The sequence below is a fragment of the Anser brachyrhynchus genome (genome assembly GCF_964034855.1).
Source record: "Anser brachyrhynchus genome assembly, chromosome: W".
Taxonomy (NCBI): Eukaryota; Metazoa; Chordata; class Aves; order Anseriformes; family Anatidae; genus Anser; species Anser brachyrhynchus.
This window is the reverse complement of record NC_137704.1, coordinates 25,859,902-25,879,570: the sequence shown is the minus strand read 5'-3', so window position 1 is coordinate 25,879,570 and position 19,669 is coordinate 25,859,902. Positions and strand designations below refer to the sequence as shown.

At 40.9% G+C, this 19,669-nt stretch overlaps 1 protein-coding gene across 5 annotated transcripts in view; it reads right to left on the bottom strand.

The window, feature by feature from the left end:
* Positions 1-19,669, bottom strand: part of DCC (DCC netrin 1 receptor) — a 374,240-nt gene that overhangs the window by 47,198 nt on the left and 307,373 nt on the right. For 2 of the 5 annotated variants that reach the window (XM_080571841.1, XM_080571845.1), the window contains 4 exons: positions 12,838-12,933; positions 8,836-9,074; positions 4,601-4,739; positions 2,243-2,350 (listed from right to left, as the gene is read on the bottom strand). In XM_080571841.1, the coding sequence (XP_080427967.1) occupies positions 2,243-2,350; positions 4,601-4,739; positions 8,836-9,074; positions 12,838-12,933 (582 nt within the window). The remainder of the gene's footprint in view (positions 1-2,242; positions 2,351-4,600; positions 4,740-8,835; positions 9,075-12,837; positions 12,934-19,669) is intronic. The other 3 variants (XM_080571842.1, XM_080571843.1, XM_080571844.1) reach the window with 3 other exon arrangements.

The following is a 19,669-nucleotide window of genomic DNA, read 5'->3' as shown; positions in this document are numbered from 1 at the left end:
ACAGCAGTGTTAGGAAACAATGAAAGTTTGTAGGAAGAACCTTCTTGGCAGATGAAATTCTGGAGAGAAAAAAGAGCCTGTAAATAAGGCTGAGAGGTAAAGCATGTCCTATGTGATAACCCAGCCTCAGCCGGGTGACCTGCAACACCAGGCTCTGCCTATCCTTGAAAATATCTTTGTTTTCTTTCTTTTTTCCTTTTTTCCCCCCCTCCTTTGTCTGTGGCACTCTAGTAGCATGCAAAGAGGTACGATCTGAGTTTGGTCTTATGTGCCAGCACCACAGGAGCGAGCTTCTGGAGTGCAGAGAGCCCAGGTGAATCTTCTGGACTTCATTTTGGTGCTTGGATCCAAAGTTACTAAAAAATCGGTGTAAAGTTTATCATCGCTATTCCTCTATTTTATTTATTTATTTTTTTTTCTGAAACAAAGATGCTTTTCAAAGCTCTCATTCTACAGGAATAGTTATGCTGGTCAGGGACAAGTGGTACTAGGATGGAAATGATAATATTTTGTGTATTTATTTTTTTTTTTCTTTGCTTGCTTACATCATGGGATATTATTTACAGACTTGTAGTTTGTTACAAAGCAGCTTCACTGATCATGGCATTTGGTTTAATACATACCAAGATATAATAGCCAAGTTTCTCAAATTAACACAATAATACTGCTCAAACATTTCTAGGGATGAAGGTATGGTTGTTAGACATTTCTACTCTCTGCAAGGAGTTGTTTCCTCTGCTTGGCAGGTCTAAGAAACATTTGGCCACATATGCTGTAAAAAATCTTTATGAGAGTCGTTCTTCAACCAAACACTACAAGAAAGAAGCTTGTGCTTGGATGTCAAGGGACCCCATCTACTCTCAGGTTCGAATGCTCCTTTTGATGGAAAAACTCCACTGAAGTTGCTACCACCAAGTCATTTCACAATTTAAAAGTCAGGAAAGGTTTTTATTTATTTATTTATTTATTTTGTCTTTTAGCCAGCGGGGATTCAGGACCGTTAGCACTCATTTTCGTGTGTTGTCCAGCAGAACCATCAGTTGTTCTCTCTAAGGACTAAACTGGGTCAATGTAAACAGAGCCATTTCCTCAAAACATCCTCCTTTCAGACACGGTCACAGCCAATAAAGTTCTGATACTGGAGGCTGTGAAATTATAAGATCATAATAATATGGAGGCTGAAGTTATACACAGCTATGCAAGTCTAACCTGAGAATCCTTATTGCTTGGCAACGTCCAAAGAGAAATCTATCCTTATTTTATTGGTAATATAAATTGGGATACTTCCCTGGCGTGACTCACTCTCCTCTGATGCCAGGGAAGCCCTGCTGAGTTACAACTGTTGAAAATCTGACCCAGTGCTCCTCACATCTAATTGCTCACACAGGGCATCACGCTGAAGCCTTCTTGCTCTTACATTTATATTTCTCAATGCCTCAGTAGTGTGTAGCTGGGATCATTGGTAGTAACGCACACTTTCTTCCACGTGAAAATACGTTCTAGAACCGGTCTAAGCCGACTGTTTGTGGTAATGAGACCATAATGTGCACATTTTTGTAGTTGAACAATATTTCTCCTAATAATTATATGCCTCTGAGATGTCTGTTAACAGCCTAAAGTGATCATTTAAATGCAAAATCTCAGATAGAACTCTACTGTATTTTTCACCCTAAATTAACGTTAAAGGCTCCTAATGGATGTCTTAATTAGGCACTAAGGTTATATGCAACATTTTGGAAAATAAAATCTGTCATTGTGAAGCATCCATTAAGTTCAGTTCTTGTCAGTCAATATTAAGTAATTTTTTTCCTGATCATCATTGCCTTAAATTGTTATTGTAAAGTTAAATAGCTACCAATAAATTCTCCCATTGTGTGCTGCAACAAGCAACCTATCATTAGGTATATTATGTATTGCATTATTGCCAAACAAAGTACTTATTATTAGTCATTTCTAATTATCATTGAGCAGCATGCACCACAAAACCTTTGCTGAGAGTGCTGCATTTTTAACTTAAATCACTGTTCTTAGCATTCAAATGAATATTTACGTCCTGCAAGTGATCTTGCAGTGTCTCTAACATTGCCTTGACTCCTAGACCAAGTTTGCTGATAAAAGTAAGAGAAAATAACATCAGATCGCATAGCGTTCTGGGAAAAAACACGTTTCCACTAAAAACAATTCTGTGATACAATCGGAACAGTAAAATAAAAAGGAGAGTAGAGAATAATGCAAATGTTACCGGTAATTTTCCCATTGGCTTCTAATGGTGGCTGCCAGCTGACAATGACGGCTCGGGGCTTCCCTTCCCGTGTAATGACTGTCAAGTCCTTGGGTGCAGAGGTTGGAGCTGAAAAGAATGAAAATAATTGAAATCAATGAAATGAAAACAATTGAAAACAATGAAATGAAAATAATTTAAAACTCTATTCTCTTTACCTCTTTTTAGACTACGGAGGAGAAATGAAAAACAGACAATTATTGAAAAATAGTTGAGGGAGAGGAGCATCATGTTGGCACGGAGCTCGTTGTTCATTTACTTGGATTTGATGCAGGCTGCTGACGACTTTGGGTGTGTAGGTAAGGGAAGAGCATGGAGAGCACAGTGTGAGCATCACACTGCCCGTGTCCTAATCGTATGGCCACTTAGCAACTTTTTCGAATGAACACTGAGCGGATGGTCTCACAACATCTGCATCGGTTGAATTTTTCAAACACGGGATCCAAAAGAAACCAAGGAATACATACATTGGGAAAAAGTTTTTGTTGTCATCGATAAATTATTAAGTAGGTGACCGATCACCTGTCGTTTGCTGGAAGAGTCTTTCTCACCCTGAAGTAGGCAAGCCACACATCTAGATCACAGATCTTAAAGAAGTCTCTTAAACTGATGCAATGCCCAGCACGATACAAGCTCCCTCATCACTAAAGAAGACTGCATTATTATTTTAACCATTATTATTATTACTAATATTATTTATTGTTAATATTACGAGTACTATTGTTAATACTATTATGTTCTAAGAGGGTTCAGTTGCATTTAAATGGTATTTGGCTCGCAGACAGGGACACAGGGTCTGCAATTTAAAAACAGTGGACTAGAAGAAACATCCTGGACCGCCTTACTATGCCAGGGTACTGCAAGAAACAACCTTTTCTGTAAACTTACTTGATTTTCAAAGTAAAATTTTCCTTCTCTTTACTTCTGCTATGTCTGTTCTGCAATATTCTCCAACTTCATATAAATGATTCTGTTTCTCCCTAAATGCATCCATCACGTTGTGTGGAAACAACATATTTCTCTTAAATACTGTTTTCCTTTCTCTGATATTAACCTCCTTGACATGTTTTCATAAACTAATTCTTTCCCTTTTTAGGCTTTTTGTCATTTAGGAGGTTAAACTAGTAAAGCTTGTTCTTAAAGCTTCCTCCTGTAACACAGGTTTTCCATTCTGGTTATCGCCACATGAGTCCCTTTGAGCGGCTGAAGCTGAGCTCTGCTTTCAGCAGATTGTGAACATAAGATATCATGAGAAAAATCAAAGCTTTAGATGTTTCCCTTAGCACTCATTAACACCCCTTGCATCAGCAAGACTTGTGTAGGCAGATCTGGGGATGGAACTTGGCTCTGAGAGTTGCTTTTGAATTATGGGCATAACAATTCTCTATAGCCTGTGGTAGTAATCTCTAGTGAATTCTGTATCGATGCTGATATGTACATTCTTTAATATCGTTACGGGAAATTCAACATGCGGAATGGGTAAAAAATAGGCAATAAAGATCAGCAGTGCAGGATGCCCTTAATTAACAGAGCTGCTCCATCAAGCTCAGATAATTGCGTTGCAATCACATGGGAAAATCTAAGGACACACATATTCCCTCTTATTTTCCCTTTGTTAATTAACTGGCGTGTACTGTGGTTTTCATCAAAAAAAAAAGAAAACACAAAAAACCAACAACAAAAACCAAAAACCAAAGGCCAGATCAATATTTACCAGCAGACTTCATTTGGTGTCTGCTGGTAGAAGCTGATTTGTATCGGTACCTAGAGTGTGTTCAAGACCACTACTCAACCTAAGGAAAAAATTGCATTCTGAACAGACCTGTGGCTGCTTAGTTATAACACAGCCATTTAGATCTTGAATCCAGAAGGTCCTGTGTTAGACAGAAGCAGTCTTTGAGCCCTTTTTACTAAAAGGACAAGGTGGGAACTCATAAGCTTGAGACAAAGACACAAAGAACTTCCTAAATTAAAATGTTAAAGTGGCAAAATTATTATCTAATAATAACAGAGTACTTAACTTGTTCTCACCTGATCTTAGGATTCTTTGAAAAGCGGAAACTCTTTTATATCATAAAAGTCATAGATAATCATTATATTGTGGGGCAAAATATTAGACACACGTACTATCATCTGAACATCTTGCAATGACACCGAGTCACCCAGAGCTCAGTGGAACGACCGCTCTGCTTTGCTACCCAGGCAAAAAAGTGAACAAATGCAGTGAATTTTGTTCATACGCTGAACCCGAACAGGGCTTTTGAGGGCGTGTGAATGAAAGGAAAAAACTGAAACCCCTTTCAGCAGCTCCTGCCATACCTGCTTCATAGGTGGTGGCGTGGGCAGTCATGCTCCAGGTGCTGGACCGCCGCCCTTTGGTGACCATGACAGAGAACTCGTACATGGTGTTAGGCTTCAGGCCGATGACAGTGTGGCTCAGGGCTGTCGTATCTGCTGACTGCAAAGAGACGGAGCAAAGGACATCTTTTGCTTAGCTACCAGCAACGAGAGTTGCTTTAAAGAGAATTACAATGGATTCTTTTCTCCAAGCAAGATAGCTCTGTTGCTACTTCATACCCTAATGGGAGTATTTTTAGGACCGTAAATATGATACTAAACTTTCTGCCTATAATTTAAGCAGTTAAATAAATTATTGTGATGCTTTCTCTTTTTCTTTTCCCAGACAAAGCAATTTGCAATGCATTTTTTTTTCAAATGCAAATTGAAAGCTAACACTGTGTCCTTCATCTGTGCCCATATGAGGAAAAAAGAGGAACATTTCCACGACTTAAACATTCATTTCCAGCCTCTTTGATGTGTTCCTTCCAAAGAAAAGAAAGAAGAAAAAAAGTTTTTAATATCTACTGATTTGTAGTGGAGGCTCAGAAAGCATTTTTACCACTAGAATGGACCTGACTAAGCTTCCCGGGTACTGTGGGGAACACGTATTTATAATATCAAGAGGACCCTTGCATAAAGATTTATTTTTATATTCATAAAACACACTTTTGTTTGCTTAAATATAGTATTTTTATGCATTAGGTTACGTTTGAGAGACATTACTGATCTGCCTCACTGTGATATGTTCTGAACAACTCAACATTGATGTCGATGCGAATATTAAATTGTTCATTTATATTTAGCCGATTTAGCTTTTTCCCTCAGCATGTAGTAAGGACCAATTTGAGCCAAACCGCACTGGTATCAAAGGAGACAAGTGAGGAGAATATTACAGGACATACGGTGGCAACTGAAGAAAATCAATTCCCGCGTTTTTCAAGCTCCAGAGCCTGGTGTGCGGTCCTCGAGCGTCAACAATTTACAGTACAGTGAGTTACAGGTGCGTGCTTTTACATGTTTATACACCTATGGACCTCAAGTTTACTGATTAAGACAACCTAGGAACGCCTTTGCATCAGAAAACCACCTTGCTGTTCACATCTGAGCAGCAGGTACCTTGCTGGCAGACATCAGCAATGGCATTCTGCTGCTAATCACCAAATCGGACGTTTCACAAAGAAATCGACCTTCACTAAAAATGGTACATCGAGTTTCCAGCACGCTGCAGAATAAAGCAGTAATATTTAAGGGGAAAGTGGGAAAAATGTACTTTGCAGAGACATTAAGGAACGCGCTATGTATGCCTGCATGGCACGCTGTTTTAGCACATGTGCTCTGACAGATGTTTTGCATGCTACTTAATAGGAAGACTAATTGCAATACCAGATTTTATCATCCTCATACTCAATTAAAATCCCCAGTCCTTGGAAATCAGCAGTTTTGCAACTTCTTCGTAGTAAGGACTTAATCCAGCAGAGAATCACCTTCTATAAGACCTGCTGAAGCGAAGACTGTACTAATAAAATCAAAAACTACTTAGTTATACTCAGCTACTTGTCAAAGATGGCAAAATCTAGCTGCTAGGGTTTACAAAAATTATCCCTCAACTAAAAGCTGGATTTCAATAAAGGGAAGAATAACTTCCTCCCCCAGAGAAGATTTTGGAAGAAACGATTTATGACATAAAATGCTGTTCAGCATCACTGAGGGTAACTAATTCTGATAACTATCACTATGGAAGGGCCCTGGCAGCAAACACGACCAGGAAAAAATCACACAGAAAAAAAACTGTAGGAGTTGAACCCATTGCTGGACAAAACAGTCTTTAGTGGAACACAGATATGTTGGGTTCTTTTTTTGGAAAAGAAAGTTATTTGTCTCCAGCTGAGTGTTTTTCTTTGAATGTTTCACTCGGTACTAACTATTAGCATTTTGGTACTCCTCTGAACTTAATATCATATTGAGATGAAGGCAGTATAACTGGAACAAGTACCTTAGTAATTCCATGCTATGCCTTTTTGGGATGGTTTGTACAAAGTAAAGTTGGCAGGGCAAAGTTTAATTTATAAACCTCAATGGAAAAGGCTAAAACTTTCTTTACATTAGATTTGATACACAGTTTTGAAGCTATGGAAGTTTTTAATGGGCAAATTTGAAAAGAATTGCATATTCAATACCGACACATAGGCAAATGGGATCTTTTTGTGAGCCTGATCTAAAGCCCTTTGAAAAAAATGGAAGGTTTCCCCACTGTTTTCAAAGAAGAACATAATAAGCTTTATCTCGTTTCCTTGAAAAATGGGGCTATTTCAAGAAAGAAGACCTTCTGCAAGGTTTTTTTATTGTTTATGCTTGGGGGTGATTGAACTGGAATAAGGGAGCCAGCCTGGCCCTGAATGTGTCGTGTTCAGACTGGCCAAACGAGAGAGGAAGGCAGAAAAAGGGGACTTCGCTTTTGCTCCTCTCCTCTTCAGCCACCCCCGTGGTTTAGCAGAAGACTTGGACGACTCCGGGCCGGAGGTTTGTTTGGCACCCATCATTTCCCACAGCTGAGTACATGCGGTGTGAAACGAGAGAAATGTTATGAACGACTGTGAAGAGCAAAACATAATGCTGTTTTTTTGGGGGGGGAGCTTTGATTTCCCCCCAAGAGCTGGTTTCCCACTTGCTGTGCTTCCCCGTGCTCTATTCCTCACATTTCTGGGTACAGGAATCCGTCCTTAAATAGGAACCGGATCGAGGGATGGTGTTCAAATCACTACAATGCATCGTTTTGGCATCCTTAATTATAAAAGAGCTTGTTGCAACCGCAGGAGCATACAAAATGATGGTTATAAATGGGTCTCATCATTATGCCAGCATCTGGGGTTGTCAGAAGTATGGCAGTAGATGTAACACTACGGCATGAACAGATCCTTGCAAAGATGTGCAAAGCTTTACAAAGATTTGCCTTGCAAAGATTTAAAAGCCTTGCAAAGACTTAAAAGCTTTACGTTGGCCAGTACCTGCAGTAAAAAAACGGCTGCCCTGAGTTTTCCCTCAGCCAACAGGAGCGCAAATCGGGAGCAGCACAACTGAAATCAAGGGCTCACGGTGGCACGCGGACCCAGCTGATACCAACAAGCCAAATTCTTATGGGAGATGCGTAAGGGGGAATGTGAAAAGCCACGCTCAGAAAAGGGGTTGAAGGTAAGATCTTCTCCATCACCATTCCCATTTTTCCCAAAAATGATCTGAGAAAGATCTCAAGATTAGAGTCCGTAAGATGCGTAACAAGAACCTGAAAGATGCAGAGAGCCATCCTTGGGATTTTGGAAAGGCCAGCCTGTATTTAGACAAATAATTCAGGCTCTAATCGGAGGAGCCTCAAAAATGTATAGAGTATCGCCTGTTCTAGAGTCCTAATAAGAACAACTGACGTGAGGTTGCTTTTGTTAGGACATGGAACTGTAAAAACTGGGGTATCCACTTGCAGTATAAAAATATATTCCTAGCAAACAACTTGCTATGGATCAATATGATCCTCTAGGCAGGAGAGGACAACCGTTATGGTAGGGCATGGGAGGAAGGACACACTTATTATGGGGAAGGTGGATGTTATACGAGGTGCAATACATAAGCTGACAATAGCGTATGGAAAGGAAAACCAAGCAAACAGAACAACCTAAAGTCTGTGCTTATTGCTTTCCGTTCCCTGTGTCTCCGTATCTCTTTGCTAAACTGCACCTGTTTTGGTGTTTGTTTTGTTTCATTAGGACTGGAAAATAAATTCTCATACAGAAAGTAGCATACCTCTGCTGCTGCCGTATCCGTTCAAACTGAGAAGTTTTCCTGCAAAGTAACCTCCAGTTTTGATGTTTGGGAATATGGGTGTATGGGTGGAACTGCCGTACAGGGCGGGAGGTATCGCAATTGGTATTTCTTCCCATTCCCACTACTGTATTGTGGTATCACACCTATGACTAATTTATACCTGGTTGGTAAAGATTAAAGATCATAACTTTCCTCAGTTAGCATGTAGAATTAATATATGCTATTTTCATCCAACTAAATACGCAGGTTTTTAGCAAGCAGTAGTTACTCATGCAAATCTCCTTTTTATTGAAAGGGGAATCTTGGCTGAGGAAAGCTCGTAAAAGCCAACTCAAAGTCTCTGCAAATAAACTACGAACGGATGAAACAGTTCGTAAATTCATAACGTGCTAAAACTTCACCTTGTATTTAGCATTTGTAGAATAGCTGGTTCTCCATCGGACCGTGTAGAAGCGAACCTCCGTCGTCTTTTGGTTCTTCGGGACAGAGTTGTCTGCCCAGATGACCCTCACGGCGTCATGGGTCAGTGCAACAGCCTGCACACCTACTGGTGGGAGCATGGGGGTGGAGATATCTGGGACTGACGTAGGGAAATCATCAAGCAAAGGATAAAAATCAACTTCTAATGGATCGATGGGGTCTGGGTCCATACATCACCAAATGAGCATTCCAAAATAAATGGATACGTAAGTTAAACGGAAAAAAAAACGAAACGGAACGAAACACGAACAAGCCACCAAGGGGCACACAGCACGATGGGTTAAATGCATGGCATTAATGAGGAGGAGGAACATGAGAAGAACAGAAAGAGAAGCATTAAAGCAAAATGAAAACGCAGCAGCAACATTTCAGTTACATTACTATAACAAAACCAGCGGTAACAGCAATTTTTCACCATTTGTTTAAGTACTTCCACGCACGCTGTGCTTCCTTCACATGAGATTAAGACAATGAGCAGCCTCTTTTCCCAATGATTTACATTTTCTTAAAAAATTGAATCATGTATACGATACATTATTGGAAACACCTCTGAAGTGGAGTGTCGTCTACAAACCTGATTTATAGACACGACTTAATCTCATGTGCGTAGGAGTTACCTACGCTCTTTTTTCTTGGCTGCCTCTTTTGGGCTCTGTTGTTGTGTTAGGCTCTTGAAGGGAACGTAGTCTACATTGGTTCAACGTTTGTTAGGCAAAACGGAACATCATAATTTCATTGCTGAAGCGAAGATCTTGGAGTTGTTGGTTTAATACTGCCAGCACGAAAATGTGTGCTTCCAGGTACGGACATGTGGACTATCTTCAAGTAGACTTCTTCTTCCCTGTATCTGCAATTGGCTGGCCTTTGAGGAGCAAGACAGGGAGCATCCTGGGCATAACCTGACAGTAAGGTATGGAGTATCAGAGGCAAATTCTGGTTGACCAAATCATAGAGACTGTTGCACATTTCGTTTCATTTCCAAAAGTTCAGACCTCGGTTTGGCTCCCGCTCTTGGCTTCACCCGGGCTCTCTTTCAGGAGGAAGGAAGAATTCCCCGCTTGCCTTACCCCACGGACCGATGCGTAAGGCGTTCATCTCAGAAATGAGACATGTGAGTATGAGTCTTCTTCGAAAGAGGTGCATTTATCCACCCCAGCTGCTGTGTGCCACTGAGGACAGGCAGCAGCAGCTCAGCACCCTCATTCCTTGCGCTTATGGCATCGCTCTTCGATGCAAACAATAGTCACCACTGCAAAAACGGCAACAGCCCTTCCTTTTGGGGCTCCCAGGGGAGCTACAGACCATTGCTCCTCAGCCTAGACACGTCCGTCCTTGTCCAAGTGCCAGGTTTAAGCACCTGTGGACAACTTCAGGTCTATCTTTTTCAACTGTATGATTCATTATTTAACAGCCGTGATTTTTCTATCATTTCAAACTGCAGTGGGTAAAATACAGCACACAAAAAAAGGCTGTATTTTTTTTCCCCCTAAAATAATGTGCTAATTAATTAATCAAAGTATAAATGACTCTTAGTATTTCCTCCCTGACAATTGCTACAGTTTGTCTGCTCCGTGTGCATTTCCAGCTCCTGACACGCTTTGATCACTTGTGTTTTATGATTTTGTAATTTATTATTCACAACTTCGGGATGCCACAGCCTTTGGAAGGAAAAACAGAGGAGACAAGGATGTTTAAAATGTATGATAAGCCATTAGTTCAACCTGCTTCTTTTGTAGCTTCTTTCATCAAAAGCTTCTTCATAAGAAGCAGGCACTGAAGGAAATGAAACAATCTGGTGTTGTGTAGTGATCCAAACCCCAAGCCCACGTTCCACGAGGGCAGGAACGGGCAGCTGAACCTTTTTTTTAATTATTTTTTTGCCCAGACTCAGTGAATTGAGCTTCTCTAAGGTTGAAAGCGAACAGTTTCTTTTTCTGAAATGAAGTTTTCCAACGGAAGTGCCTGTAAACTTTGTAAGGTGAGCAGTTTTTGTTCCTGTGTTGTGTTTTTTTCATACTAATGATGGAATTTAGTGTGACTGGCGCCAAGTTCCCATTTTAGCAAATACCGCACTTCCTTTCTCCACTCCTTCCAATACTGAAAACTTAAGGGCTGTTGTAGAGGAGATTATGAAAAGAGGCTGCCTTTAGCAAAATAAATGGTCACTCACTCAATCAAAATAATTTCTTTTTTGAAACATGTCATCACTGACCTGAGGAGGAGGGAAATGTCTGTAATCCACGGGTGGCTGAAAATAGGTCCCTAAATACTTCCCCCGGTTTCCCCCGAAGTTTCATTCGCTAGTATTTACGCACGGACATCTGTCATTTGGAAATTGCAATCTCTTGCCAGAAAATAGTTTCTCGCTCTCTTCGGAGATTTGATTTGTGAATATTACACGTTACGTAACTCGGGCAGACCCCGAGGTATGTGCACACATGCTAAGTGGACACGCAAACGCACGGGTCTCGGTTCTTGCTTGCACCCAGCTCCCATGCTTTCCTGCTTTGCTGGAAGCGAAACTTTTTTGAGATGCTCTTCCACAAGTCGCCCAGGTTCCCAGGGGTTGTATCTGCCCGGCAGGAGGCTCAGTGATGAGAGAAGCACCAAGGTGCTCAAAGCTGGTCATCGCATCAGATAACCCAAGCCTGCATTACCTTTTTTTCACCTGGATACTGTTGAATTTACAAGAGGTTATACACACGCATGGAATCAAACCCCGCAGGCCAGATGGGTCATTTGTAAATGGAGTCAGACAAGGAACAAGCAAACTTAAAAATTAAAGTCTCTGTGGACCCCGAGGCAAACTCACTGGAAAGAAGATTTTACAAGACACATGTTGTTGGCATGCTCAGCAAGAATGACCTCTGTAGATTCCAGACAAGAAGCAAAATTAATAATTTTGAACCAGAAGTTCCCTGACACTTATTACATCAAATATCATTTTTTACGGTTACCCGTGATTGTATAATGAATCTCTTTTTTTTTTTCCTCCTGACTTTCCAAGATTTCTTATGGGAATACTTCACAAAACTGCATGCTGGAAGCCGTTTTTCCTTGCAGAGCCACCGAGCAGCCATTTGGTTTCTTTCTTCCTCGCGGCACACCCACGCCAGCGTCAGTGACCGGGTTGCTCTCAGTGACACAGCTCCCCTTCCAGGCAGCTCTGAACACCGTGGGTGGGCCACGAGAAAAAAAAGGTCACCAAATGACGGTGTCAATCCAGAGGAAAAACACATTTTTTTTTTCTCGCTTCTGTTCTTTTAACCCCCTTTTTTTTTTTTCCTGTGCATAAAACCGACGAGGCAGTCCAGAAGTTGTACAAAACAGTTGTGCTCCTGTAACTTCGCTGTTGTCCCGACATCATAATTGTGAAAAGAGCTGCCTAAAAGCACTCTGCTCAGCTACTGCTGGGAAATTCCTTCTGTGAGCTTTGTCCTGTCCTGTAAATCAGCATCTTCATCTTTTCTAACTCCTTTACCTGCTTCTGCAAATGTGCATGACACGAATGTGTTTTTTTTTTGTTTTTTTTAACTAATTCATTTTCACTTAAACTACTTTAGGAAGGAAGGAAACGAAAATAATTCCTTCTGGGCTTAACTCAGCACAGCAACGCCTATCTCTACATTTCCAAAAGCTTTGGGAGTCATGCTTCTCCCAAGCCAAAACGTACCAAAGAGCAAGCACTTGTGAGCATCCCATTAAACATATAGGGCCAATTTCTGGGAAGGGTAAATAATTCATTCTGTCCGTGTCATTACAATAAAGAAGAAAACAAAGCTGATTTATTCTAGCAGGGACTTGGAGGTCACAGAGCTCTTTTTCCATTGCCTTGCCCCAAATCGTTTTGCCTATTGCGCCCGTTTGTGAGGCTGCTGTTTGGTGCTGCGGAGCAGATCGAGAGCCAGCGTTTCCCGACTCACCTGTCATCGACCTGGTGGTGGCACTTTCGTACAGAGGCACTCCTTCGCCGGCGTTGTTAAAGGCCTTCAAGGAAATCACGTAGTGGGAGCTCGGCTCTGCAGGAGAAAACAGATAAGGCAAAAGAAAACACACGCTGTTAAAGGCAGGGCTGGCAGGAAGAACGGACGAGCGCTTTCCTGAAAAAGAAGAAAAAAGACAACAAAGTTAAGCCAACATCTGTGCAAGAGAAAGACGGGACCCGCAGTGAGCATGACGGTCAGAAACAGCTCAGAAATTGCCATTTTACCACTTATCTTACCGGGAACCCCCCACGCTATGCTGTGGACGGGAGGGATTTAACGCACGGATCAACTTTGGGGCGCGCTGTGAAATGAGCAGGTCAGGTCCACGTTGCTTCTTGCTACGATTTCCTAAGGAAAACAAGGCTATCCATTTTCCTGACTTTTTCCATGCAAATTGCTTCATCCCTCTTTTTATTTTTTTTTTTCCTAGAGAAATTAATTCTAGCTGTGCAAAAGACAATTACGGAAGATAGCGGCCTGAATATATCGGGCTTTCCAACACCTGTCAAACACGGCACCTGCCTTCACGAAGTCCTTTGCTGGAAAATAAGAAATGTTTGTTATGTGAGGAGGCATTTATTAATGTGACACTGCAAAAGCCCTGCTGCAGAATTACATATTTCATCTGCATTAACACCAAATGAGCTCAGCGTGATTAATATTATTACAGCGCACCTGAAATGAGTAAATAATCTTTAAGTGCTTATTGCATATTGTTACTAATGTCTTTCCCACCCACGTATTTTGTACTTAATTTAATGGCCAGCAGAAACAGTGACATACTTACTTAATATTCAGACGGCTTCTTTGCTTCTATCGCAAAAGAACTAAACTTTAAAAATTGCCAAACAAATGACGGGTGCATTAATAAATCCTTGCGCTAAGTATTGTATGGTTATTAATTCAGTTCGTATTCCCTGCAATGTCATTAGTCACGAGGAAATTATGTTGCATTCACGGAGATGGAGTATATATTTTCATGCGATTTCCACTACATATTAGCATACAACTTTTAATTTCTAAATTAAGTGGTGCAACTCTCTAGGTTCCACACGAAGATTTATTTATTGAGACATGCAGTGATTATTTAGCTGAGCGTTTAATAACGTCACATTCGGTTGTTTCTGCGTAAGAAAAAGCATTTCATATGCTCAGTCTAGACAGATACGGTCACTACCAGTCTTCCTTCTGTCCCTGACCCAACTGCTGTGCCTATGCAGGAGTTTTGAAAGCCGTCGGGCAGAGTTACGCAAGTGGTTAGTACGGACCATTCCCTGTTGTGTACTTTGGTAAATGTAGGGATGGATGCCAAAAGATGAAGCTTCAGGACTTGGAGATGTACCAAGTATTTGCTGACGGTTACTATAGCAAGACAAATTTTGCACCATAGTTTTTTTTTCTAACTACTTGGTTACCTTTGAAAATAAACGTGCCTCACCACGGTCCTATCCATTTTCTATTTTCCTACCAATGCATGGAAGCCATGAGCTCTCTGAACGTATAGAAGAGCACATATGACAACAGACAATGGAATTAATCATATTTTTTTTGCAGCTTTCTCCAAGTTACGCACGTTAGGGCTGTCCCTATAGGGATGGAAGAGGCAGGCACCTCTGAAGGGCACCGCTAAGACAGGAATTTAAGTAAGATCAGATGAATCAGCCTCTACGGGTTGGTATACATCTCCACTGATTATGCTGAGAGCACAGACATCTGGACTTCATTTGGCTTAAATTTTAAATAATGAGACATTAGTCAGAAAAGCGTGTCACCTTGAACATCGATAGCTTAAATGTGAAAAATTACTCGTGAAACCTGATTCTAGAAATTACTGTCAAAACCCCCAAAACATGTAACTGTCACATTTAATCAAAATACGTTGTGAATTCCCGATAATGAAGAAGCAAAAGGAGTGACTAATAGCTAATTTGATGATGAAAAATGTACTCACGCAAATTGACAAACTGGGTGGAAAAATGTGATAAATTCGTGGAAAATTTTAAAACAAAGACCATATAGCACATCCTTCATTACAATTGCCTATACAGCACAATATATAGTCCATCAAATGTTATCAGCTGAACAGACTGACATTTGATATATGTTTATAACTAGGTTGGCTAAGGTTACATCTGCAAAAACGAGCTCAGATTGGGATGAGGATGCAATCTGCAGCTTTCTGTTAAAAACATGAAAAATTCAGGTGGCTAATTTGAGCTGCTGCTAACTGGAGCAATAAATAATTGCATGAGTCTCTTCTTAGATAAGAGGAAAAAAAGGCAATTTGCTGTGGCACAGGGTTTGAACACAGTATCAGAGTTTGTTGTTTAATCCGATACAACAAAAAAAAAGTGAAAAAGCATTAGTATTATCACACAGAAAGTTGCTTTTTGAACGGCATTATATATTTGTAATACTTAAGGGGTCATTCTGATGCTCTCCGGAAAAGTGCCCCTGACTGGAATGGGAGTTCAAACGAGGAAAGGTTTTTAGTATAAACCTACTAATAAGAGCAGCAGCTAATGGAACAGAAAGGCTGCTGGCACTCCTGGCAGCTACAGCGCTGAAGAAACGATGACAGAGAAGGGCTCTAGAGATGATAATTGCAAGAATCCCAGAGTAAATTCTGATTTATTTTTTTTTTTCCAACTGATTCCTATTCATTGCAGTGAGGAATGCAACCAAGTAACAATGCTGCTACCATTTGTATTAGCTATTCTGGAGCAGGAGAAGGAGAGAATTATATGCTTTTTTTTTTTTCTAGCACATGAAATCTCTTCTTGCCTTTGAAGGAACAGAGCGAAGAATTCAGCTTTAATCAGAGCACCAGGAAAGAATCCATCATGTCAATGTTGGTGCGGAACATGCTCTGGAAATAAAGCTGTGTTGTGCAGTTCAACTTTAAAAAAAAGGTAAAAGAAGTCCAAACTAAGCATGAACAAAATCAATTTCTCCTGACGGATGTTGCTACTGAAAAGAAAATAATCAACGAATAGCAACTTGCTGAAGATACCACAGTTATTTTTTTCTTAAAGAACAGAAAATTGCAACATCTCTACATCCATTACACGGGGTCTTTTGACAAATGTTTTCACGTGGAATTTAATTTTCTCTTTAAACTATGAAGTAAACGTTTGATAACCAGACGTGAACTCTTCGCCAAGAAAACCCCTAGCCTTGAACTACGGTGTTGCGAAGAGGGCAGTGCGCTTGGCTGCTTTTCCAGATCGGCTCCTTTATCTCTCAAATAGAAATTCATTCTCGGTTCTGCTCATTCCCCATTATAACAATTACCTGACACAAGGGACCGGCAGAGTGCTCTGCAGATTAGTACTCTGGGAGAGCTGAAGCTCAGGCAGAGTCTCCTGATCGTTGTGGAAACGTTGCTCATCCCATCACACCACCTAGAACTGCTGTCTTGCGCTTAACAACAGCTGAAGTTCTTCTAATTTAATGGAGCCAATAAAAGAACAATAAAGGTTAGTTAGATGCTCAATAATCTTCTCCCAACACCTTTGTCAGCACCTTTCCTGATCCTTACAGAAAGGGAGGCACAAAGGGAAGTAGCAGTTCATTTAGATCTGGTCCCTTTTACTCCACTTGAGCATCAGGATGAGCTCATGAATACAGTGGAATAACATGCTTATGGTGCCAGAGCTTGCTTAGGAAGAAAACTGCCACCTTCTGCTTTTTAATTTTATTTTTTCATTTCCATTACTAAGCTGGTTTTAACTGTAGGCTACGGGAAGCTACCCTTGGGATGGCTGAGACAGTAGGAAGGGATCCATCACGAGAAACAGCTGTAGTCTCCCCATAGACAAAGTGGAAACAAAGATATCTTGTCAAAACAGATGGGGTCTGACAATACCCTGCAGTAAAGGGACAAGGCGGGAGCTGTACCAAGAGGAATTCCTATAAGTTATTGGGAAAAAAAAAAATATATATATATAAGGGTTGTCAAAAAGTGAGGCAGCGGTCCAAAGAGGTGGTCTAGACGAGGTTGAAAGCAGAGTAACTCCTGCAGGAATTGCTCTTCTGAAAGAGAAAAAGTCTTCAAGAGAATTATGCCTATGCCCTGCATGTCATGTCATTGCCACCCGTGCTGAGCAACCCTCTAAGGGGCAGTCATTCCAAATTATCTCAAGAAGCAACCGAAGATCAGCCTCATTTACTCCTGTCTGGGTTTGCAAAAACATTGCACTTGGTAATCAATAGTACCAGCATCAGTTCCAAGACCTGGTAACACTAGCTTATTGCCAGGAAAAGGTAATCTGTCGATAGGACAAATGTCAAATTGAAGTATAAACTCTGCACACCGGGGCTATTGGATTCCAAGAAACCAAGAGGGAAAAGTGCTGCCAACATCACCGTCAAAGATAATGCTGTTTTTCTCTAACCTCAACCCAAAGGATATTTGGCCTCCTCTGTGCAGAAATTACCCTCAAGCAATGCACTGTACACCATCTCCCAAAAAAAGAGAGGTGCCTTGACTCTCATTTTACAAATATCCATGGGTTTCTAACATTAGATTAAATCCCATTAAAAGAAACAGTCAGGAAGATGTATTCCACTTCTTGGACAACATACAATTCCCCTTGAGAGCAACGCTTGGAAGCAGATTTTAGCACAAGCTAGGGAAATTACGTCCATCTTTTAAAAAAATAAATCTTTAAATCATATTAGCAGTCTTTAATGGTATTAGTAAATTTAAATATTCGCTAGAATAGACTCTCATGGTGACTTTCTCCAAATGACTTTCTTCTATGTTGTCATCTAGAGCAAAGCACTTTTGTTTTATTCCTTCTAGGCACTCTGTACGACATCAACAGCCACACTTCAGTGGTGGATGAGGAGACACCCCTCCGATATTACTTTGTGGACTGTGTCAGGTCATTTGGAAAGGAGTTACTATCAGAAAGGCTAAAACGGATAATAAAGAGCTCGTGTATCGCTTCCGATAAAACAAGAGCCCTACCAGTGAATTATCCCTTTTACAGCACAGCAGAATTGGCCTGGATTTTTGTCTTCTGGTAAACTGAGCAACCCACAAAAAATAGCGAAGAACTTTGTTCATTTAAGGCAAACTTACCAAATTCACTGTTAAATTCAAGTATGCATTTTCCATGGTGATACAGAATGGGCCTTATAACTTCTTTGTGAACAGAAAGCACGAACTGTAAGTTTTTTAATTTGGCACTTTTTTTTTTTTTTTTTCCATGCAGAAAGGTTTCATCCAATGCTAAAATAATGTCAGCTAAATAACATGGGTTTTAAGCATCAGGAGTGCTGATGTCTCCTGAAAATCAATCGCTTCTGTTTAGGACCTGAATAGCAACGCAGACTGCTGGTTGAGGCATCAAAATTGGAAACATCTGCACTAGCAAAATAACTGCCTGAGAGTTAAAGGCCTCCTTAGGAAATAAAAAAATAATGTCAAAACCAAAACAAAAGACCCATTTGTTCTGAAAGTGAATATAGAGTATATAATATAGAATAATATATATATAGTATATAATATAGACTATGGAGAACAGTGGAAACTTGGATTTGTACTTGCAGTATGTGACCAACTTCTTGGGAGAACTATGGACCACTCACCATTTTTTGTACCTTCAGTCCCCACGGTATTAACTTTTATTTTCCATTTCCTTTAGTCTTTTGCCTATGAGCTATATGAAGCAGAGGCTCGCAATATGTTTCTACATTAACTAGACAATTAAACCCTGATCTCATCTTGAACTTGTGGGCACTTCCGTAGCACAAATAATAAAGACCTGTTCATACTTAGACGTGGTTAAAATATCAATTCAAGTCAAGCTGGAATCGTCCCCGAAGAGCACAGCTCTGCCCATCTGCTTCACAGAGATGAGGGACGAGGGACAGAGGGGGTCCTACACATCTCCATTTCAAACAATTCTCAGCAAATCAGTCCTCACAGCCAACATACACCTACCCCCAAGGCCAGGTACGGCTGAGGGAGCTCACCATGCCACCGTGCCACGAGGACCTGGGGAGCACCGACCTCCAGAGCATCACACCAGGCTGCTGCAGCGCAGGGCGCCCCGCTATTTTGGGGGAGCCTGGGCATTTACAGATGCTCGGGCTCATTCGGGAAACATTTAACTTTGAAAACACTAGGGACGGTGTTTAACGGAGCAAAGAGAATTTATAATGAGAATCTGTGAAGTGCTTTTATTTGAATGCAGTTCAGGAGACGCGCCACAAATCCATATTTACAGTTGTTTTTAAGAAGTCACCTAGTCATACATTATGCCCGCTTCCTGATTTCGCTTGCGAGCTCTGTCCTGTGTGCATTACAACGAAGTGCGCAGGGCTTTTTCAAAGCAAAGGCTGTAATTTGAGCATGCTTAGAAATAGGTCTTGTCTCCTGTGGAGATGTGAACCTTTACAACCCCCACGGTGCGTTGCAAGCTCAGTGCATTCAGTGTCGGTGCTGATGCTACACAACAAAAAAATCCCTATGTGTATCCCAGACATTTGTTATTGACGTTACAAATGCAGTCAAACTCGGGGAAAGTGAAGTAGTGTAGCAGAAAATGAAGTGTAAGACATATGGAGAAATGAATAAAAAATGAATGGCCGTGACTCCAGATGCCTTCTGACACCAGAGGAAATGCCACTAATGCACCAGTCGGGTTAACCAGAGGGTGGGCAAGATTTCTTCAGGCACCCACACACAAAAAAATAACAATGAAAGTTGCACTGGGAGGAGAGGTTTGTTTCCCTTGCAAAAAATAACTCTTTAGTC